Source organism: Podarcis liolepis (assembly GCF_965112155.1).
Source record: "Podarcis liolepis genome assembly, chromosome: 1".
NCBI lineage: Eukaryota > Metazoa > Chordata > Lepidosauria > Squamata > Lacertidae > Podarcis > Podarcis liolepis.
Genome location: NC_139554.1, coordinates 47,815,030 through 47,838,777, shown reverse-complemented (window position 1 = coordinate 47,838,777; position 23,748 = coordinate 47,815,030). Strand labels below are relative to the sequence as shown.

Sequence of the window (23,748 nt, the reverse complement as noted above, 5' to 3'; positions counted from 1 at the left end):
GTAGATTAGATTGTGTTTAAAAGTTGGTGAACATTTTCCTACCAATAATCAGGGACTAAAAACAAGATTCTAAAGGCTTAATCATATTGCACATCAAACAGCAGCTTTCATCCACACACCAAGGCTGGTTTTTTTTTTAGTGGGGGCGGGGATGTAGACAACTTCCAGAATGAAACAGCTGTTTCTTTAAATATAGATCACACATCTGAAGTAGTGAGGGCTCACTTGAAATCTCTATTAACATGTCTTCTAAACTTGGAGCTTCCACAATAATGATGGGCATTGAACTTGTTTATTTCTGAAAGCACTTTAGCTCTGGCATGTTAGTAGAATATGGAATATCCTGAGATGTAGTAAAGCAATAAAGATGTCATTTTCATCAAAACAATGAGTTTTGTGTTTTTCCACTTAAAAACCTCTCACACTTCACAAAAACTGTTCCTTCCTAGCACCCACACTGACAAAATGAAAATTAGCTAATTTTTAAATCTGTTCATCTTAGATTAAAGCCCAGTTAAATCAAATGGAACATAATTATTGCTAGAAGAGTAATAGCAGAAATACCCTTTGATATTGAGAGAGATTACCTTCCAAGCAGAGGACTATAAAGGGCTAAGCTATGGACTCCGTAGACAGCCTGAGGCAAATAATTTGTGCTAGTTTCCATTTCATATCTGAGAAGTGGAAACAGTGACCCTATCACAGCATGTTATGAGTGCATTGAAATATATTTAGGAAAAGGGTTACAGCTCCATAGTACAGAACACACTTTGCATGTAGAAGGTCCCAGGTTAAATTTTTGGATTCTCCAGGCAGGGCTGGAAAAGACTTTTGCTGGAAACCCAGGAAAACTGCTACCATTCAGCGTTGATGGCTCTGAGCAATATGGACCAATGGTCTGACTCACTGTAAGGCAGCTTCCTATATTTCCTTTATTATGCCACTATTCAGGATCTCAAAGCAATTGATAATATATAGAAATACAACATTCAAAATCAGCAGTCATACACTAAAATAGATTATCCACTCATTATAATAGATGAATACTCCTCCCCTACCCACTACATAAGCACACTCCCTAAAAATACTCAGGCAGAATGCCCGCAGGAGCTATAATTATATTAGCATTCAAGTACCTGGTCCAAAAAAGTATTGGTGCCAGGCAAGCCTTCCCGAGGAGAGCAGTTCACAAATGGGTGGGGGCATCCCTGAAAACACCCATGCTCTTGCTGCCGTCCTTCATACAAAGAGCCTCCGATGATGATCTTAGGATCTGGGGAAGCTCATATAGGAAGAGGCCATCTGCAAGCTGTTGGGGTTCTGAGCTGTGTAAGGCTTTATAGGTTAAAACCAGTCCTTTGAACTGGGCTTGGAAACAAACTTGGAGCCAACGCAGCTAGGCCAGATCTGGTGTTTTATGTCCAGATCACTGGTTAACGTTCTGCAAAAGCTGCAGTTTCCAAACAACCTGCAAAGGCAGCCCAATTTATAAAAACAGTAATGTAACCTAGAGATTACAGGAGCCTAGGCTACTGATGCCAGGCTATGCCCATCCAGATGAGGCCGAAGCTTATATAAGGCACTTGGAGCCAGAGAGGCTTCTTGTCCCTCCAAAATGATTATAGAATTTAAAAGTAAAATGCCAAAAGCCTTCTTTGCGCTTATCTCAAATTAAAGGCAGTAAAAAGAGCAAGGTCCCCCTTTGCCTCAGTTTCCCTTTCTTCTTTTGAAGAAAGGGTTTGCTGTGTCAGAATTGCCTTCAGACTGCAGATGCAACAAGCCTTCAGAGTGGAAAAAGAGGGAAAGGGCTCCTTTAACATTGATTATTAGTTACCAATTAAACAGGCTTCAGCCACTGGGCCACTTTCCAGGCTGGGATAGGTTAAAGAGAGAAGGCACTCGAGTGGATGAAGCCGCCAAGTGTGAGATTATAAATGGTGTAGAGAACCATTTGGTGGTAGTTATTCCGGATTAAGCATCCTTGTGCATCTTGACTCTCCTATCCGTGGCCTACGTTTCCTCCTCGAGGAGAGGGAGATGCAGGCGAGGGCTGCCTCCCTTTGGCCACCTGTCAAGACACCCCCAGCCACGGCTGCGAGAGAGGGAAACCCCGACTCCGAAACACACACACACGGGAGAGACACTTCGCAAGGGCTGCGATGTGCCACTCGCGTGTCGCCCTCCCCTCCCTGGATAGGCCATCGATTCCCAGGCCTGTCGCTATGAGGAGCTCAAGGAGAGCGAGGCCTGCAGCTCCCACTCAAGCCCCGGCCTGGAGTTAGCCATTTCCTCTCAGAGCGGGGAGCGGCGGCTAGAGCGGGGCAGGCGGGAGACGGATCTGGCCCACCTCCCGGGGGTCTGCCCCTGGTGCCAGGCGCAGAAGGGGGGCGGCAGGCCGAAGGGGTGATTATTCCCTGGGCCCCGTCCTGAAGGGGCGCCTCCCTACGCCCCCCCCCCACCCGGGCGCAGCTCTCGCGTCAACTCCGAGGCTCCCCGACACCTGACAGCAGATCCCCCTCCCCATAAGGAAGCCCCCCCAAACACACTCTTCCCCAGTTACAATTATAACCGGGGGGGGGGTTAAGAAACGAGTGTCTGCACCACCCCTTTCCAGAAAGGCGCTGCGCAAAATAAAATCACCCCGCAGTTTTAAAATAAACAAGTGCCCCCCCGCAGTGCTGCCCCCTCCCTGAATTAGCCAGCTGCCTTCAAAACCACACACGCCCCATTAAGTGGAGGGGGGGGACACAACGGATCCTTCCGGATCCGGCCACAAAAACCGACCCCGGTCTCCATTTGGGATATGTTGCGTCTCTCGTTATTTACTTTTGTCATTTGCCCCTGGGATTCCTTCGGGTCTTTATCCATTTTGTTCCCAATCACCCCCGACACTAGGAGGACTGGGCAGTCAGTTATTAATATACATCGGTTTTTATCTTTCTCTTTAAAAAAACACTATCAAGCCTCGCAGAGTAGCCGACACTTTCTGATCCGGAAGACGAAACTTCCACTCCCACAAACCAGACCGCCACCATAAACAGGACTTGGGGTGGGGAACAAAAACAACCCCCCCAAAAAACCTGTCAACCATTTTAGATCTCTATTTGGGAAACATCGGGGGTGTTTGTGTGTATAGGAGAGAAAATACGCCTCTCAACGCCGCTATGGTCGCTTCCGATACGGGCTCGGGGATGCGTGCGGGGTGGGGGGGTGGGGAGAGAAGAGAAGAAGAAAATAAAAATTGGGGAGGGAGGGGGGAGGGGTTGCATTACCTGAGACCAGCCACTGGCCTCCATTGTTGGAGAATTCAATGGCATTGACACAGCCGAAGTGGCCCAGGAGATCCTTCTTGTAGAGGTTTCTACAGCCTCGCAGGCGTCTCCTCTGAAAGTCCTGGGTGAGCAGGGGGTCTCCCTGCAAGCCCCTCTGGGACAAGAAGCCCACCACTGACCTCATGTTGCCCCCCAGATCAGCTCGCCTTCTCATGCTGCTGCTGCTGATCCCCCACCACCCCCTCGCTTGCTCGGCTGGCTCACTCCCTCTGCCTTCTCCCCGCCTCCCCCCTCCTTCTTGTTATGGTTATGATGATTTTTCTTTAGCCAGCCATAGCAGGGGAGAGGTGTTAGACACTCCGTTGCTTCCTGATCCCCTTTAAACTCCTCCCCTGCCTCGCAGCGGCGGCGGTAGCAGCTGATCCACAGCTGCAGCCCCTTTCCTAATGCGATTCCTCGGCCGGCTGCTGCCCTGGACTGAACGTTGATCGGGGGTGTCAATGGCTTTGGAGGTTTGGACTGTGGCTCTTGTCTCACTTGCCCCCGATCCCAGGCGGAGCCCCCAAACCCCCGCTTTTTAAATAAATAGAAGATATTTACGCTGCCTAACTTCTTATTATCAGTCTCCTTCCCCTCCCCACAAGAAGAATCTGCGGAAGTACATCCCTCTCCCGCTAGGGATCAACGTGTTATTGGATCCACTTTTATTTTAAGGGGCTGCAACAGCGGGAAGGCGCTAGATCGCGCTTGGGTGGGGCCAGAGGAGGGAGAAGGAGATGGGGGCGACGGCGACGACGGTGAACCTGGAACTGCCGATGCACCTCCCTCGGGCCCTTCCTCATAATAATTTAAAGCAACACTTAATTATGAAGTTGGACAGACGTAATAAGAGGCAGCCAGGTTCAAACTCCCTGCTGGAGTTTGATCTCTCTACCATCACCAAAGCCCATCCGAGGACTGAAATCGGAAATAAGATTGATTTGCTATGCCAACATTAGCTAGCCTCTTCTTGAGTCTTATTAGAAATGAGGTGGAAGAAACTTTGGGGAAGGAGTGTGCTTCCCGGATTTTCTGGTTTCTTTCTACTGTAATCCATCTCTTGAGACAGTTGCTAGCATTTAATATATTCCCCGAAGATAAAATGGAAACATGATAAGTTTGTTTTGGATCACCAAAGGATCTTCTTAAAATCTCCAGCATTTCATCTGTTCAAAGGGCTTCTTAGAAATTGATTCAGACAAAGCAGATTCGAAGAGAAAGGGGTCAATGGGGAACACGTTTTGAAGGCATTAGCTAGAAAGAACAATAAATGAAGACAAGCTTGACATAGGAACTAATCTAAAGTGTACATAACTCTTCTTTCTTAAGCAGTACATTCAAGGAATGCCACTGGTTTTGTAGAACAGTGGATTTATTTATCAATTCAATTTTAGAGAAGATTAAAAATGGATTTCTGTAGAATGTGCCTTTTTAATTGTGAATTATGATAAAATTTTAAATATTTTTAGAGGGGTGACTGGGTTAGTGTGAATCACACTACACGTATCAGATGAAGTGGACCCAAGTCCATAGAAGTTTATAACATAGTAAAAATTTAAAAGACTCATTTTGGATCAGATCAAAGACCATTCTAGTACTGTACAGCATCCTGTTCCTCCCACAAGGCAACAAGTAAGACATAACAATAGCGGTCTCCTGGCTGTGTTCTCCTGGCTGTGCAGCTTCCATACCACCTCTGATGCTTGAAGGTACTATAGAACCATTATTATTATTATTATTTACCCAACTTTTATCCTTGACAGGGACTCCAGGTGGCATACAGATAAAATAAGAACAGTTAAACATTAATGGAATTAAATACACACACATATAGTAAAAAATTGGAGATAATTACAATAGAAACACAATGCACCACTATATAGTGTAGCAAATTCCACACTTTAATTATTCACTGTGTGAAGAAGTACTGCCTTTTGCTTTTCCTAAATCTTCCACGATTCAGCTTCATTGGATGACCCTGTGTTCTGTCTAGTATGATGAGAGGGGGACTTGTCTTTCTTCATACCATGTTCCCCCTAACTAACTCTTTTTTCTGCGCTAAAACCCATGTTGTAACCTTTCCTTATATGGAAGTTGAGCCGATTTGATCATTTTGCTTGCCCTTTTCTGAGTGTTTTGCACTCTGGAGGTGGCATCCAGAGTTATTCACAGTATTCCGTGTGTGACCACACCATAGATTTGTATTATGAAATAGGCAGCTTTGCTTTCAATTTCTTTCCTAATGATCCCTAACATGGAATTCACCTTTTCCACAACTGCCATACACTGGGCAGACATCTTTGTTGAGCTGCCCAATATGACTCCAAGGCCTAATTCTTGGTCACCCACTGCCAGCTCAGACCCTATTAGTATATATGTGAAATTAAGACTTTTTGCCCCAGTTTGTATCAATTTACACTTGCTTACTTCAAATTACAGTACATTCCCTGTTTTAGTGTCCATACACCCAGTTTGGAGCTCCTTACAATCCATTTCTGTTTTAGCAATTCTGAAAAAAAATAATTGTGTCAGCAAACATGGCTATTTCACTGCTCCCCCTTCATTTGTGGTATTTGCCACAAAGCAGACTTGCAAAACTCAGCTGATGGAGGGGGCAGCTCATCATGAATCCATTCCATTGTCATGGACAGATCACTGTTGAGATTGGGCTGAATGCAGTTATAATAATCATCATAATTTATTATTTATATGCCTCCCATCTGACTGGGTTATCCAGCCACTCGGTGGCTTCTAACAAATTAAAACAAGATGACATCACTCTGCAGGGCTGGAAAACCAAATCAGATAGTCCACCCATAGAGAATCTGATGTATTCTTGAATGCTTTGAGGGCTTTCCATCTGGTGACTGGTGCTTACCATTCCACAGCGTCACAAGAGCCTTGACAGAAGCATCAGTCACCAGAACAAAAAAATACGGAAAAGCAAAACAATGGATAAAATCCAGAGCCAAGCAGCTACCTATAGCCTCAGTTGACTAACAGACTCACTGAGAAACAGCTTGATCTTTTATTTCCCCAGTCAGTTATTCCCACCCAGCCAAACTGTGGTCATTGTCAGTATCTGTCACTCATTGTCCCAAGACAATCTGTTCTGAAGATGCAATCCCACAAATATCATTTTGGCCTGTTCCATTTCTCTATCCTTCATCCCTCCCTCTGTTCTCCAGAGAAACTTAAAAGTTTGGGGAAATGTCTTATCAGTTACACCAATGCCTGCCAGTTTATTTTAAAAATTAAAATATTTTGTGCACATATACTACTTTTTAAAGAAAAAAAACACACACACATCCTCTGATCCTTGGAGCAGGAGAAGGGAAAGGGATGGGCAGGCGGAAGATTTCCTGTATTGGTGACCTTGACAAGGCCTTCACCCAACCTTCTCCTGTTTCATTGAGAACAAGGAGAGCGAAGAGATAATGACTAAGCTTTCCCCCAGCATTGTCAGGTTCACCAGAAATTAGAGAAGGGAGACCTTGGCATTAGTAAAACTGATAAGAGTGCTTACATTTTTATTTTTTTTTAAGAGGGAGAAGTGGTAAAAATGTAGAGAGGGGAGAATCCCCAATGTGTGGTACATTATGGGAAGAATGGTGGGTGTAGACCTCAAATGTGTTTCAGAAAAAATATCTATATACTTCTAACATTTCTTCTAGCACCTTAGGATGGTGGAGAGCCCTGATGTATACCAGAAAAAGCACCAAATAATCCTCTTTGTTTCCTATATGCACATTTAATTGTTAGGTACCAACTAATGTGCCACAGAAGATCACGAAATGAGGAATTGTCCTCGGGTATGTCATGGCTTGCAATTTGATTTATTGGCGGTGTTGTATAACATCTTCTGTAAGACTTGAAAGTTAAATTATTATTTTTTTAATCTGAGAAGGCAATTCAGTTGCTTTCAAGCACAAACAGTCGCAGATGAGCTTTTGGCCAAAGCTTGGTGGCCATCTCCCTCTTATGTGCCAGTCAAATTTAGTTCGGAGTTTCAATATTTCTTCCTTTACCAGAATCAACTCATGCATCAGTTACTTTCATTTATTTTTCATTCAACATTTACGCTTGAATACTCTGTTACAATACTTAAACTGGGGAACATGTTTGTGATATTGATATTATGAAGAATAAAAGCTTTCCAATCCAACAGCTGTTATTTTGCTTTCATTTTCCTGTTTCTGACTTATGCCTCCTGAACAAGGATAGAATTGCTACTAAGCCCACTTGAATTATGGAGCCTGAAGATACACTGACATCATGAACCCACATTCGCTCTCTGGGGAACTGTGGAAAATGAAGGTCAGATGATGGCTAGAGTGCAGATGGTGGAAATCTCATTGTGAAGATAACCAAACATGAATTAGAGTTCTTAATCATGACTATTGCATCATAGTGAAGAGGTCTTACTATTCTGCTTCCATTGCAGCCTCAGGTGGCCATCCTGCAGAGCTGTTCCACATGGTGAATTTTTTTGTCATTTTTCCTGGTCAATGAAATGTGCATCACTTGGAGGCCTACTGAGACAAATTTGTGAAGCTCTTAGGGGATAAAGCTGCTCTTCTCACGCTAAACTAGACAACAGCTTTACTACATCTCCAACTGAGATGTCTTGTTCATGTTGCCAAACACATGGATGTTGGGTAAGCATTTCATATTGTAGGTGTGACCATGCCATATAGTGGTGTGGGAGGGGCTAGACTATGCATTCCTGTGCCCCTCACATTATTTCAGTGCATCTGCCCTGAAAATGCAATCTCACAACTATCATGTTGGTCTGTTCCATTTCTGTTTCCTTTACCTCCCCTTCTGTTCTCCAGAGAAACTGAAAAGTTTGGGTAAATGTCAGTTACACCAATGCCTGTCAGTTTATTATTTAATCTGGTTAATCCGTGTTTATGTCTTGGAGTACAGAATATGAGGTTAGTACTTTTTCCTGATAAATTAATACATACTGAAATATGTTCTTGTGTATACATTATTATCTGACAGGAGACCAAAGCTCCGCCCTCTTCCCAACAGTAGCTTCCCAAGAAGCTCTGTGTTACAGGCACTTCTGTCTCACTCTGGCTTGGCAACTAAATGAAGAACCAGGCAGCAACCTTCTGGCTAGATTTGGTACAGGGGCCAGCTCTGCTCTCTGAACCCCTATTTTGATTACTTGCTCCTTGTTCTGTTAGGTAATCCAGGTGAGGGAAGACTTGGTGCTTGCAGGGTGCTTTTTATTTTAAGGTCAACAAGAGCCAGGAGCAAAACAGAGATGCTCTTGATCAGGTTGTCACTGAGGATCCAGAAATTTGTTGTCAGTATCATAATGGAGGTCACAGTCCTGTCATACAAAAATCTCCCCAGCCCCATTCTCTCCATCTTTGCAGTCTAATTTAGAAGAGGGCCAGGGTCTGGATCCTGCTGGTCTACAATTCATTCAAAGATCTGGACCAGATACCAGTCTACCTACTGCTGTCCCGTGATGTAATCATGATCAGTAGTGCAACCTGCGAATTTGATAGTTGGGGAACTCCTGCCTCCTGGACAGGGATCTACATTAAAACTAAATCACCGACAAGCACACATTTAAAAAAAAATATTTATGAAGGAAATACACACGGCAACAGTTTCCAACATGTTGCCTCAGCAGAGATAGTTATGAGTTCCAGGCACAAAGGGCGATATATATTTTATTTATTTTTGCATTAAACTGAGGTGCAAGGATGCAATCCCATGGAACCCCGTCGCAATTAACTTCGTTCCAAACAAACCGTGATAGGATCGGGCTGCTTGTTTCCCTTTCCGCATTCTAAAAGCTCGGATTAGTGCGACCCGAAGCACATTTAACGCGCGTATAGGATTGCACAGCCCGCGCAAGACACACACGCCAGTGAATCCCAACCGCACTTGTTCTCTAGTAAAGGCTGGCCTGGTTTTAAGAAGAACTTCGTCCACCAGGCGCTATTCCTTTAACCAGCCCGGAAGCCCAGGCAGATGGAACCAGTGTCACAATTGCCGTACAACATGGCGACTCCCTGCGTTCCTGCAAGCTCCGGCAACACACGTGTACGTTCCTCTCCCCGAAGGACGGAAGCGTTCGCTTACGAGCAGGCTCCGGGAAGCGCGCAGACCGCGGAGAAGGAGTTCCTGCCCCGCGCAACAGAAGCAGGTACGGTAACATGCACGTGTCTTTTGTTGATAGTAGATACGTGTTTCTTGAGAGGTTCAGCCCTTGGGGAGGATAAAAAAAAAGCGAGATTGTTGGGTCTGGCGGGAGGGGGAAATCGCCGTGAGATGGTTGCGTTTGATTTCCTCGTCGCGTGGTATTTTTCTTTCCTAGAGATTGTTGTAATATCGTTCAGAGGTTGGTGGAGCTCTTTGCTTCTGCCTGCGACTGTAGCCCTAAGAATGCTAATATAAAAAACTTGAAGATGCAAAGGGGGCTTTAGACAAATCGGGTCTACTCGAGTGGAGCTAGGATACCCTCCTGCTCCTTATGCGATCTCTGAACCTGGTCCTGATTCAACAAGGAGCATCCCATTCCCCAAGTAAAGAATATTGTGCGATCTTTTCTCACCAATCGCCTTTCTTACGTCTCTCAGCTTCAACAAAGTTTCACGGTGTAGGGGGAGAGATTAAACTGTTACCATTATTATTATTATTAACTGTTACTATTATTATTATTATTATTATTATTATTATTATTATTATTAGCTGTTATCTGTTCACTCTGATATGCAAACGCTATATGTGTGTTCGGATTATTATTTTTTATAAAAAACGTATTATGCCACACATTCAAAGTGCCTAAAAACACTAAGCACCAGATACAAAAAAAGAAGTCCCTGCATTAAAACTCTGAGGGAGGGAGGTCTTAGAAGGTGAAATGGACTGATCTGAAGGCTTGCCTCTTGCAAAGCTCACCTTACTGGCCATTAACTCCATTTAAGAAACCTTAATGGTGAAATAAAACAGTCGGTAGCTCTTGTAGTGAAACTGACTGACTGGGAAGCCAATTACCTTGAGTCTATTAAGATTTACAAACATAAGGAAGGTTGGTCAGTTGTAATGGAGTAGCATTCTCTCTGCCACTCAAAATTGTTACAATGGAAACTGAAACCACTCTGCTCAACGAAGACACAAATTGGCATTGAGAAAATATTTATTACATTTATTATTATATCCCACCACATGGGAAGCACAGAGTGACAAAGCTAAAACTCCGGAGCAGTCTCCCAAGCAGTCCTTTAAAAAATGCCATTTTCTATCTTAAACCCATTGTGTTTGCCCTTCCTTCCTTCCTATCTTCCTCCCTCACAACTCTCTTCAACTGTCACTTCCATTGGATTCTAAAAGGGGTTTCCAGAAGATTTGTGGAAGAAGGATCAGAATTTGAAAAAGCAATTTTGGGGCCTAATAAAGAACTAATCTCTAAAATATATAAACTATTGTTAGGGTGGGAGACTAAAGATGAACTTTTTAAGGAGCCAGGGATAAAATGGGCTATTGATATAGTGTGCAATATTGAAATTGTTGAGTGGGAAAAATTATGGAATTCAACGATGCAACTTTTCAGCATGTTACCAAATATGAGAAAATATGTACAAAATGCAGTATAGATGGTATTTGACACCGGTCAAATGGGTTAAAATGTACCAAAAAATAAAATAAAAAATGTGCTGGAAATGTCTGGATGTAATGTAAACGGGCAAGAAAATTTTGAGAGATAGTGTACAGTGAGTTAAATAAAATCTTTAAATTTACCTTTCCCAAGAAACTGGAAGCCTTTATTCTAGGTGTAATTACCAAAGAAAGCCCATAACTTATTTTTATATGCAAAAATAGCAGCAAGGACAGTATATGCAAGAGATTGGAAACAAAGAGAGATCCCAGGGAAAGAACAGTGGATATACAAACTAGCTGAATATGCAGAGTTTGCCACTATGACATCTAAAATAAGAAATCAAGATGACACATTGATGAGGAGTGAGTGGGAGTACCCAGGGGAATATTTACAAAAATTGGACCTTAAATATAAATTCCAGGTAGGAGGCACTTTGTTGATAATATGAAAGATAAGGATTAATATATATGCAGTCAAACAAGAAGTAAAAAGAGCTGTCATGAAAGGCTGGGTAGGAAGTAAAAAAGAATTATGGTATATAGTATGGAAAAAAAGGTGTAATTGTAAAACTGAAAAAACTCAAAAATAAAAATCTAAAAGGGATTTCCACAAGCAAGTGCAGGGCTATTTCTTTTGCCAGTTGAGTGCAAAATACTAAGGTATTTCCCAACCCATACTATATTAGTTTAACGTATTAGGCAATGAAATAACCACACACAACTAAGCAATACACTTTAAAAATAGTTCATTTTAAAACTTGAGGTCCACGATTTTAGAAAATGCATGATAAGATTGTTATGACGAGGCCTGAATACAGTAGGCCCTTACTCAGTAGATTAATTAATTAATCCAGCATTTTACAAACTGTGTTCCATGGAACCCTGGAGTTCTGTGACGTTGTAATGGTGAATAAGCATGCACAATGTGTGATTTCCACTGAGCTTAGGATCTCAAAAATGTATCTATTGTGCGTTATATGCTCAAATTTAATTAGTTGATTTTGTTAAAAGGCTGTTCAAGCAACTCAGAATTACTTAACTGGCTGTAAGCCTTCACTATAACTTAAAATATTAATATTTTCCCTTTACTGTTTGGCATTATTCATACATACATTCAGTGCCATCCATGGAATGTAGCATCTTACAATGAATGAGAGGATACATCCCTATGCTGAAGTGCTAATTGTCTAGGAAATGGACACAAAGGAGACAACAAAGAAAGGAGAGGGACACGGAGTGAGGGGAAATTGGTTGGAGAATGCACAGTTACTGCATTTTGCATACACAGATTTAGTTACTGTAGGGCAAAGGAGCCAGGAGACTGTGCCAAAGTATAGTATTGAGGAAGGATTTGGAGGAATAGAAATGGTGTCATTAAGGGGTTAGGCATCTGATGAAGAGCAGGAAGTTGAAGCTGGGTTTATTTCCCTAAAATGGATGTTCTCCTGGGAAAGGACCATGTTGGGTCGAGACTGTGTTGGTTATATCATTATAAGCCTCCTTACCTAGTAAGCTCTAAACAGCTCGTTTGTCAGATCTTGAACATCTCGGTTGCATGTTTGATTGAATTAAAAGTAATATATGACACAATCCCACGCATGTTTACGCAGAAGCATATTCTGCTGAGCTCTGTGAGACATACTCCCAGGTAAGTAGGTATAAGATTGGAGACATAATGGTCCCCTCTCCCAGAAGCCTGTCTAGGACTTCATATATTTTCCATAATATTTTGTTTGTAGGTTACAAGGCAACTCTAAATAATGCCATTTCTTCTGTAGGTGAAGATGTATGGGGAATGAAAGATGCCAAGACAAACAACCGTTGCTGTTACTGTCGCCTCTCTGCTGGGCATTGCAGCAGGAGGCCTGATTTTCTGGAAACTCATCCGCCGACAGAAACACAAATCTTGTGTTGCACTTAACCTAGGAAGGGCAGTCCAAGAAAGAGAAAAGGAAGACACCTCAGAAGAGAATTTTCTCTCACTCCATTCTTCTTCCACAATCCCCTGGGTGGAGAAGATTCTTGGGGCAGATATAGTGGTAATTTCTGAGGCAGAGCAGTGGAATGAAGTGGAACCCTTTATTCAGAAAGTGTTGGTGCGTTGTCCAGTCCTTGGAATTGACTGTGAGTGGGTAAGTCATAAACGATGGGAAGGTCTGTTCCTTTAACATCTTAGGGCAGAAACAGATGATTGACAACCACATTACAATAGTCCAGTATTGAGGTTACCAATGCAATTGCATTGCTATTACTGATGTTAAAAAGGATGCAATTGTCTAGGTTCCTTTGGTGTGTGTTTTTCTAAAAAATACATCACAACACATGTTTTATGGCAGACTATTAAAATATAACTAATCTATAAAGACAGAAAGTAGAACGGGTTTATGGCACTAGATTAGTGGCCCACCAGAATAAAAGAACTACTAGCTGCTGGCTAGGATTTTAGCCTAAGGGTTCTGAAACACAATACAGTCGTACCTTGGCTGCCAAACGCCTTGGGAGTTGAACGTTCCGGCTCCCAAACGATCGAAAATCTGAAGTGAGTATTCTGGTTTTCAATTTTTTGGGGGATGCTGAACGTCCAGCACAGCTTCTGCTATTGTTTCTGGCACGCCTGCACAATTGGAAACAAATAGGAAGCCGCACCTTGGTTTCTGAACATTTCGGAAGAAGAACGGACTTCCAGAATGATTCCATTCCACTTCCGAAGTACGACTGTAATATTGGCTAATGCATGATGTTACTGTCTGAATATGGGAGTGCTTCTGAGCTTGTTCACTGCCAGCCCCATACATTATGCAAGTAGGAGAAAGCTGTGTGCTTCACAAGGTGTAGTTTAGCAGTCTTAGAGCCCAGAGTCAGTTTGCAAATTTAACGACTGGTGATACAACCTGTATCAATTTACATTAGGATAGGCAAGAAATATTGGCTGAAAATACATAATGTTCCCAGTAGGCTTGCTCTAGATAGCCGAAAAGGTTGTTAAAATTAACTCTGTATTTCCGTTCTGTTATGGCATATATATATAATCCAGAAATTATCTTTTTATTTTTTCAAGGTCTCAGTCAAAGGGAAGAAGGATCCGCCTGTGTCTATCTTGCAACTGGCTGTTTACAGTGGTTTTTGCACTATTCTTCGCTTGCCCCAGCTGACCAGAGGTGGACAGGTTCTTCCAAAGACTTTGCTGGACATTCTGGCAGATGGTGGCATCCTGAAAGTTGGAGTAGGGTGTTGGGAAGATGCTTGCAAGTTACTTCGTGGCTACGGTGTAACAGTGAAAGGGAGCGTGGACCTTCGGTATCTAGCTATAAGACAGAAGTATGTATCCTTGCAAGAAAGTTGTGTGTGTGTGTGTGTGTGTGTGTGCGTGTGTGCGTGCGCACATGCACTGGTGGTAAGATAGAATTGTGTTTTTACATTTTTAATTTTATTTTTAATGATGATTACCAGAGACGGATGCTAGCATGGTTTTTCCCTAGAGTGTTATTCATTGCAATTGGTACAGAATAGTGTTGGTCTTTCCTTTTCGTGTTGCTAACTATAAAATTCACCCAGAATTCATTATATGTAATTCATATAAAATTCATTAATCACATATTGCATACAACAACTCCCAATAAAAGGGGGAAATCAAACTGTTGTATATCATCTTTACATTTATCCCCCACAATGCCACATTTTGGGGCCAGTTAGTGCTGGCAGGAGCAGCAGGTATAACAGTGACCTCTGTGACAGACATGGTTCTCCAACCAGCTAAGAAACCCCTCCTCTCCATCCTAACTGCCTGCAGTCAGCAGGTCTGTTAGGATTGCTCTGCCAATTATCTTCGGCATCACAGCAACCTGCCATTTGCTCGCACTCCAAAACAGGGTGAGCATTACCTCTTTTCCAATTACTTGTGATACTTGGCTGTAGTTGGTAAGTTAACTTGGCTGTAGTTAGATTAATTACTAAGGAATTCTAAATTAGTCTCTGGCACTAAATCCATCAGATAATATTATAAAACTACTTCTGGGCTCAGTTTTCTTTTTTTTAAAGTTATAACTATCACACTTATACTTATCTTATATATCAATCATTCTCCAAAACAGATTAATACGTAGGCATGCCTAGAAGATATGGGAAAAGTCATTACCCAATTTATAAATTTGCCACATTTTGGGGGGCAGGGGTTAGGATTTTCATAACACATAATACAATATAGAAAACTAATGCAAATAAAAAAAGAGTAAGAAAAACATCTAAGAAAAGTACAAGTAGAATACAGAGTCCTCTTTTAAAGGTAGATCTGAACCCTTACCACCCGCAGAAGGTAGTAACCCCTCCCAGCTCTTGCCTGGGATCTTTCCTTTCTCCTCCAAGCCTCTCACATTTGCTGATGTATAGAATACTACTCTGCGGGCCAGGTGCCTTGTTTTTCTGAGGAGAGTCTTCTAGTTGAAAGGCATCAGGACAGCAGGCTGAGTGGGCCCTTAGGCCACCTGATCACAGTCTTTCCCGCTTTAGGGGGGAGAGAGAGAGAGAGAGAGAGAGAGAGAGAGATCAACAAATGGAAAGTTGTGTCCTATCTGGCTATTTTTTTGTCTATGCATAAAGGGTCACCCTATATACCACAGATACTGTATTTTGAAAATATTTCAAACATAATGCCAACATAAATTCCTCCCAATATAGACCCCAAGCTTATATATATATATACTGTATTTTTCGCTCTATAACACGCACCCGACCATAACACGCACGTAGTTTTTAGAGGAGGAAAATCCGTAGGCATGCCACCTGTAGGCATTCCCTCCATAACATGTACAGACATTTCCCCTTACTTTTTAGGAGGAAAAAAGTGAGTGTTATTGTGCAAAAAATACGGTATATAAAAGGGAGGCGGGTGGCGCTGTGGGTTAAACCACAGAGCCTAGGACTTGCCGATCAGAAGGTTGCAGTTCGAATCCCCATGACGGGGTGAGCTCCTGTTGCTCGGTCCCTGCTCCTGCCAACCTAGCAGTTCGAAAGCATGTCAGAGTGCAAGTAGATAAATAGGTATCACTCCGGTGGGAAGGTAAACGGCGTTTCTGTGCGCTGCTCTGGTTCACCAGAAGCGGCTTAGTCATGCTGGCCACATGACCCGGAAGCTGTACGCCGGCTCCTTTGGCCAATAAAGCGAGATGAGCGCCGCAACCCCAGAGTCGGTCACAAATGGACCTAATGGTCAGGGGTCCCTTTACCTTTAAGCTTATAAAATAGGTTGTCCTGCATATTTTCCTTATTTCTCCTTAGAGCCACAGTTCTCTTTCTGACCAATGTAGTCACATTTGATACATTTACTATTAGCGCTTTGAGAAATACTTCCTGTTATTTCTAATTCAGAAGATGTTTTAGATCTTAAGGCTGCATTCCTAAACATTTTTATAGGGGAGTGAAGCATGCTAAACTGAGAGGGACCTACTTACAAGTAACCATACCTAAGATTGCAATGCAAATCTCCAGGGTTGTTTTTACTAAAGCCATTGCCAAGCATCCAGATTGGAGACAGCAGCAATTAAGAATATATTTATAAATAAAAACAATCTGTACAATGTTCTGCCCATCCATGATATGGTCCATGTCAACCAGAAATTACTCACTAAATTTGTCATGAATTTGCTATGATTTATCCCTGAAATATTATTCGTATCACCATCCAGCCATATCCCTAAATATTTAGCTCTAGTTTTCCATGATGTTAGTGCACTGGCACAAGAAAGGTGGGATAGAAAACTCGTATATACATAAGGGAAGATCGCCTGCTTTTTCTTCTTTAATAATTGTATTTGTTTTATATACAGTTACTCTACATTTTTCAAGTAACTGCAGTTGTGAAACAACTTCATGTTAATAACACTGACAATTTAGATGCCAAATCCCCAGATTAAACAGTGAGCGGTTACACTCGCCAAGACAGTTCTAGACACAGATGGCACTTTCATAGTGGTTGCAAAAACATATGCATCATTCTGTTCCGAAGTCATTTCGTTTTTCTGTGTAAAAAAACAACTCTTCTTTCTCCCATTTACAAAACCTAAAGTAAGGTCCTTCCCCAAAATGGACTCAGCCTCAAAGCTCTTTCTGAGAGCATCCTCAGCTACCAACTTGACAAGTCTTTTCACCTGCGCTGCAGCAACTGGGAAGAAGAAGAACTGACTCCAGAACAGGTTTGGTTTTTCATCACTGCACTGGTAGTAGTTAGTGGTTGGAGAGTCTTGTCGCCAAGGCAGCTCACAGTAGTTTTGCAGTCATTCACTGTGGCAGTTGGAACGTCTCATTTTTCCCATGGGAAAATGGGAGCAAGGCTTTGCAAGAAACAGATATGAGGAGGACTGAAGCACATCTTAAGGATTTAAATATATATATATACTGATTTGAATTAGGACTGCATTGCTTAAGCCAGGATGTGAATACGTAAAAACTCAGAAAGAGTGGCATAAGGAGCTGCCACAACGGAGGGTGTAAATGAAGGTCGGGAGCAGTTGTGGCTGTGTTGCAAGGAAGGATGTCAGAAAATTGTAGTGAAAACAGAAATGGGAGTGGAAATTGCTGGTGTTTGCTTGTTTGTCCAGAACAGAAATCAATCCAGTGAATACAATCAATAGTTGATGATGTTGCTTTCAGTCCACAGATGATATGCAATTGATTATGTTCCTCCTCGCCCAATCTGAATTGCATTTCCTTTACATTGAAATGAATGGGGTGCAATAATGTAGTGACAACCTAACGTGCATAATTTATTACGTAAGTTTCATAATTTTTCAACAGCAGACAGCAAGGCAAATAATGTAGTTGGTGGAAGATGAACTGCAGCAGAATGGAAATGGTGCTTTCTTACACTGTTGGAAGTCAGTTTTACCATAGCTTCATGGAGCTTTGGTGTTGACACTTTAGTGTGGGGGTTCTAAGTAGAATAAGGGAACTTAATTTCCTTATCTTATTAACCTGCATTCATTATTTTCATGTTTGGAATTGTTCCTCTTGGGCCCTCCTGCATACTATAACACGGAGTTCTTGCTTTTCCTCTTCAGGTTGCTTATGCTGCCAGGGATGCCCAGGTGTCAGTAGCTCTGTTCCTCCACCTGCTGAACTTGCCCTTCCTTCCAGCAGGCAGTAAATATGCTCTTCTTCCTGGTTGGGAAAAAGTCCTGAAGATGTGTCAGGGTTTGGCAGATGTACCTTTCAAAGGAATAAACAGGAGTAGCTTTGGAGATGACGAAAATACAGGAGGCCCAGAGAAAAAAAGAAACTTTCCAAAGTCAGTAAATGATGGACACTCCCCTGTCAATCAACAATCAAAGGATCCTCGGAAGCTCAAGCGAAAGCCATTGGGCATTGGATATTCTGTCAGGTAAAACTGTTTGCAGCTTTGTATAGTTTTTCATTAAATAGTGAGCAATCGGCACCAGATAAAAATTAAGTCCCCGCCCTGCAGGTTAACTTGTGAACATAGGATGCTGTCTTTTTACCCAGTCAGAATCTGCTTGGTATTGGCTGCACTGACTGGCAATGGTTCTCCCGAGTTTCAGACTAAGAACATCATTAGCCTTACCTGCAGACGATGGAAATTGCACTAGGGACCTTCTGCATGGAAAGCAGGTGGTCTACCCCTGAGCTGCAGCCCTTATCCAGCTTGTTAGTGGTGGCAATGAACATGCCTGCCTGCTAAGGGGAAGGGCCATCTACTTGCAGGCTGATGTTGTGAAAGTTTACTCAAAGGTTCAGTAGGACTTACTTCATAGTAAGTGTGCATAAAATTGCAGTCTTCCTTGGAAGGAAATCTTGTTGAAGTTAGGTCTTGCACCAGAGTAAATCCAAAGACTGAGGTGACAGTATTATTTACCTCTATTACACGTGAACTTGTGTGCAGTAAGTGGAAGTATTAAGGTACTACCACTGTATATTTTGGGCAATGTATGTTAAACTTTGTTTTTGCAGAAAATCTCCCTTGTATGACAATTGCTTCTTACATGCTCCAGACGGGCAGCCTCTATGCACTTGTGATCGCAAGAAGGCTCAGTGGTACCTTGACAAAGGCATTGGAGGTTTGTGAGCCTGTTATTTTACTAGTCAACAACACTGAGCTTTTTGGCCAATGTTATGGTGACTTAGAAGCTCAGCTACATATGGAAAACAGCCCACTATTTAATGTGCATCAACATTTGGGTCATATCTGTTGGACAGTCTCTTGGGATGCAGATGCTCTTCCCATCCATGCCAATTAAAATCCATCAAGTTGCTTATCTGAGGCTCACCACAGTGTGCCCTCCTTCACTTCATAACCCATTCCTGGCCACATGATGCCCTTCTATCTTCTTCTGTTCCTCTTCCTCCAATGTGGGATCTAGATCCCTCAGTCTGGATGAAGGAAGTGAGGGATGAAAGGTATCTGAAAGGCAACAAGAGGTTTGTGGGCTAAAGTTGGGCCACACTGAAACAGATGCAGAGGCTGAAGATGTTGGCTTGGAAAACAAGATTTGCCACATACACCACACCCTGCCACTGCAAAGCATTCATCTTCAGACATTCATTATTATTTTGTGCAACCCATTATTTAGAGAAGGCACGTAAGCAGAAATTAAACATTTTAACAACTTTTTTTTTGCCATTACAGAGTTAGTAAGCATGGACCCATTTATTGTGAAGCTACAGTTTGAACCTTCTGGGCGCCCTGAATCTAAAGTGGATTATTACTTGTCTGTCAAAGAAAACCTGTGCGTTGTGTGTGGCAAAAGAGAGTCTTATATTCGGTGAGTTCTCCAGTAATCCAGGGAAGGCATTCTATTATGGTAGAGCAAAATACTAGAGGCTGAAAGGGGATCAGGTGTTTGCTGAAACTGTTTATGGGGGCAGGGGTGCACTCAGTGCCCTATCCCACAATGCCCTCATACACCTTGCCCTGCCCACTCAGTCTCTGGCCTTCCCCATGTTGGTCAGGAAAGGTCTGCCAAGGGCTGTCAGGCTCCTGTCCCACAACACAACAACAGCGGCGCTTCCTTCGGGGTAAGGAAGAGATCTTTACTCAGGCTAATAGCAGTATGGGCTCAGAATCAAACATAAGGTCCACGAGTCAAGAGTTCAGGAACAGGAACTACGAAGATGTCTCAATGTTTGACACACCTCTCTCATATGAGGTGGGGCGTTTATGAGACTTGTCTTCTACATGTGCACCAGCACAACTCCTCCTGGGCAGGTGCAACTGATCCCACCTACCAAGGTGGTCCTGAGCTCTCAACGAAAATACTTTCCTGCCTGTCTACCTCGAGCTCCTGTTGCTTCAGCTCATCCCTCTGGCTGGACAGAATCCTCTCCATTCCTAAGGAGTCTCTCTGCTGCACAGGAGGGGTGGCGGCAAGATCTGATGGCTGTACTTCCCCAGCCCTGACATCTAAAGTAAAAAGGGGGAGGACTTGCATTCTTCACCTCCAGGTGCCCCCCATCTGCTCCATCTCCATCCTCTTTCCCTTGTCTGGGATTCCCACCCCATGCCCAGTCCTGATGAAACAAAGGGACCCGTGACAAGGGCTTTTATTTGCGTTTGCTTCAATGTAACTAGAACCAAGCATGATTGTAGACCCTGAAAAACACTTCCTCAAAATTTAAACATGTACAGTATACCCTACCTTTTTATCGCTTTGCTCATTTTACTGTGTTTTGCTGCTCTGTACACTGACATTTTGTGCCATTAACTGCCTTAGGAAGGAGGAATCGGGGATGAGCAGGCTAGGATACCACATTAGATCAGGTTGTCAGTGGGTTGTTGCAATCTCAGAGCTGACTGTTGGCAACCGCTGCTGTTTCCTCAACAGGAAGAACATAGTTCCTCACGAGTACCGGAAGCACTTCCCCATCCAGATGAAGGACCACAACTCGCACGACGTGCTTCTCCTCTGCACCTCCTGCCATGCCATCTCCAATTACTATGACAACCATCTCAAGCAGCAGCTGGCTGAGGAGTTTGGCGCCCCCATTGGTTGCGAGGAGGGCGTCCGCCTCCTGGAAGACCCCATCCGCAGGCAGGTCCGCTCAGGCGCCAGGGCTCTCTTGAATGCAGACAGTCTTCCCAATGCCAGGAAGGAGGAGTTGCTACAGGTGATCAAGGACTACTTTGACTCTGTGACAGTTTCCCCGGAGATGCTGCAGGAAGCAGCTGGACTGGAAACCAGGTACAGCCAGAAACTTCGCTCTGTGTCTAGGTTGCAGGGGTGATGGAGAGCCAGAGGCTAGGCCTGATCCTCACCCCCAGCACTTCTCATTTCTGCCTGTTTCTTTGCAACACCCTCTCGAGGCTTTTGTTTGTTTGTCCCCTGCCTGCTCGTGTTACGGATAATTTTATAAAGTGCATACAAGAGGCCAAAGCGTAACAGGCCTGTGTGTGGTTTGGAATTCCATGGGGTCCTGTCTTTGTATCTGAATCCACATTTTCTTTCTGCCCTTTCAGGATTTGTAACGAGAACTACATGCCACATGGCCTAAAAGTGGTCCAGTGTTTTTCCCGCGGGGGCCTTCGCTCTCTCATGCAGCTGGAAAGGCGCTGGCGACAACACTTCTTGGACGTTATGCAGCCCAGGTATCTCCCAACGCAGTGGTCTGTCAGTCACAATCATGAGAAGCTGATCCAAAAATATGGGGAGGATCTCCAGGTTGAACTTTCTTGAAGCGTCATGAGGACTAATACGCTAAGAAGGTGACGGGAAATATACTTGGGAAACTTGGGAAATAAACTGGGGCTCTTTGTTTTCCATTATGCGCCTATAATGGATGTGCAGGATCCTGCTCAGATTGCCTGTCGCTTAGGAAATGGTCAGCTGTGTCAAATCGGCAAAACCGTGTGAAATGGTTAAAACATGCATTTTTTTAAGTTCTGAATAAATTTTAAGTACCATTTGAACCCATTGTTTCTCTGCTGCTTTGTTACACAAAGGCTACAGTAGCCAGATTTTTGTCAGGGAGGGACTTCCAGGATCAGGAAGGCTGTCATGGTGGCAATGAATACTGTACTGTTTTAAAGGAACAAGTGTGTTCCCTCTGGTCCTGGTCTCCTTAGCGGACTGCAGCAAGCCTTTTTTAACTTTACCTTTGTGGTAACAGGAAAAAAGCCTTGTATGCAATAGAAGATAATGTCAGACTGGTGGTGTTACAGCACAAGGTGTATTTGAAGCTGTTGAGTGCTTGAATTTCATCCACACAAGGGCTTTTCAAGTTCCCATCCATCCAGGCTCTAGCACTCACTTGACCGGTGACAGCAGGGGAAGGGAAGGGACTGTTCAGGAATTCCTGTATAAGCCACAGGCAGTTTCAAGAAGACCACTCCTTTGTTGAAAGACTGAGGCATGTGGATGTTTTGTTTCTTTCTGTCCCTCATTCTCTTTCCCAAGTAAGACATACTGGCAAACACTAGGTGCAAACTGCCTTAACAGCATCTCATAGCCACTTTTTCTCTATGACTAACCAGGTATGGAGGAGCCAGTCTGCTAGCTTCCCAGCAAGTGCGTTGCTCTTTTGTTTCTCATTCTGTTTCAGAAAGTGCAAATTAGGTAGGTTCCCCTTTAAAGGTGAACTGAATGAATTTCTCATCTCTAGTCTGAAGCAAGACTTCTGGAAGGTGTTGAAATTCAATTCGTATTTAAATGTGAACCTACCTAAGTTTGAACTTTCCAGAACATTATGAGATCCAAAACATAGCCAGCCTTCAAAATGCACATCTCACTGAATTTTGAGATGCCACTCTCCAGCCAAACAATGTTTACAGAAACACATATATCAGGGGAAAGTGTGCAGAAAAATGTTTTTTTTTTGCAAAAAGATGTACATTGGTCAAAACTATATACAAGCATGTCTGTGTGAGAGGATCAACGCTGATCAATTTTCATGCAGTTTAAAAAAATAGACCCACAAATTGCTGCAGAAATATGGCAAACTGATTTTAAGATTGGAGAAATATTAATCTGAGAGAACTGAGATTGACAGGTCTGTCCATCCCTACTTCAGACACATGAAAGAGGAGGTTGTTACTAAAACCTACTGCAAAATTAAACAACAACTGACTCCTGTCTTATTAACCAAGAATCACTGTGGCATATGAATTTTGAGAAGTTAAGTGGCCGAGGCCTCATCTGCAGTATCATACCACTTTAAACAGTCATGGCTTCTCCCAAAGAATCTTGGGAACTGTAGTTTTTTTAAGAGGTCCCATTTCTTTCACACTTACAATTGCCAGAGTGGTTTAATGATCAGTCCCTCTTCCCAGAGAACTCTGGGAATTGTAGTTCTGTGAGGGGAATCCTAATACCCTTAACAAGCTACAAGATAGGGTCTTTTCTGCTTGCCACAAGTAGCTCCTTAGAGCTAGAACTAAAAATAAGACTTTTCTTCAATTGCTTAGTCCAGCATCTGGACTGATAGTTCATTGACATGATTTTAAAACTCCTGATATTTGAGGTTTGCCAGGCTTGTACTGGCTCTCAGTCTGATCAGATCCTGTCACTTTTATACTCTCTTTGGTGCGGGAGGAAGGCCATTTTTATTTACCCAGGCTTTTTAAATCTTTGCCTCTTAATGCAATGAATTTCAGATCTGCAGTGTACTTTTAGTGATGCTGTGCATCTTGTACTGTTTTACTGGCTGCCGCTGACATTTTCATGCTGCTGTTTTATTGTTTCATTGATACTGTATTTTAGTGTTTTGTTGCTGCCCCCTGAACACTGATATTGGGCGGCATACAAATACTGTAAATAAATTGAAACAAGCTGCCTTGCAATGGAAAGGGGGGAATGGCTACATGAATCTT

At 43.0% G+C, this 23,748-nt stretch overlaps 2 protein-coding genes across 5 annotated transcripts in view; one reads left to right on the top strand and one right to left on the bottom strand.

Moving 5' to 3' along the window:
* Positions 1-3,921, bottom strand: part of DCAF5 (DDB1 and CUL4 associated factor 5) — a 44,810-nt gene extending 40,889 nt beyond the window's left edge. Inside the window, exon 1 of one of the 4 annotated variants that reach the window (XM_083506657.1) lies at positions 3,273-3,921. In XM_083506657.1, the coding sequence (XP_083362783.1) occupies positions 3,273-3,486 (214 nt within the window). In that variant the 5' untranslated portion in view covers positions 3,487-3,921. Of the gene's footprint in view, positions 1-1,136; positions 1,160-1,834; positions 2,481-2,826; positions 3,194-3,272 lie in introns of those variants that run through there. The other 3 variants (XM_083506660.1, XM_083506659.1, XM_083506658.1) reach the window with 3 other exon arrangements.
* Positions 3,922-9,326: 5,405 nt separating this feature from the next.
* Positions 9,327-21,849, top strand: EXD2 (exonuclease 3'-5' domain containing 2). Its single transcript, XM_083507978.1, has 9 exons — positions 9,327-9,483; positions 12,716-13,069; positions 13,996-14,255; positions 16,999-17,125; positions 17,990-18,309; positions 18,897-19,003; positions 19,573-19,708; positions 20,768-21,124; positions 21,400-21,849. The coding sequence occupies exons 2-9, from the start codon at positions 12,740-12,742 to the stop codon at positions 21,614-21,616; spliced, it is 1,854 nt and encodes a 617-aa protein (XP_083364104.1). The 5' UTR covers positions 9,327-9,483; positions 12,716-12,739; the 3' UTR covers positions 21,617-21,849.
* The last annotated feature ends 1,899 nt before the right edge of the window (positions 21,850-23,748 follow it).

Excerpts from the sequence above, each read along its gene's own strand:
- EXD2 (XM_083507978.1), top strand. The coding sequence starts at position 12,740 with ATGCCAAGACAAACAACCGTTGCTGTTACTGTCGCCTCTCTGCTGGGC. Across the intron at positions 14,256-16,998 it reads TATCTAGCTATAAGACAGAA|TAAGGTCCTTCCCCAAAATG; the intron begins GTATGTATCCTT and ends CAAAACCTAAAG. Across the intron at positions 19,709-20,767 it reads AAAAGAGAGTCTTATATTCG|GAAGAACATAGTTCCTCACG; the intron begins GTGAGTTCTCCA and ends TTTCCTCAACAG.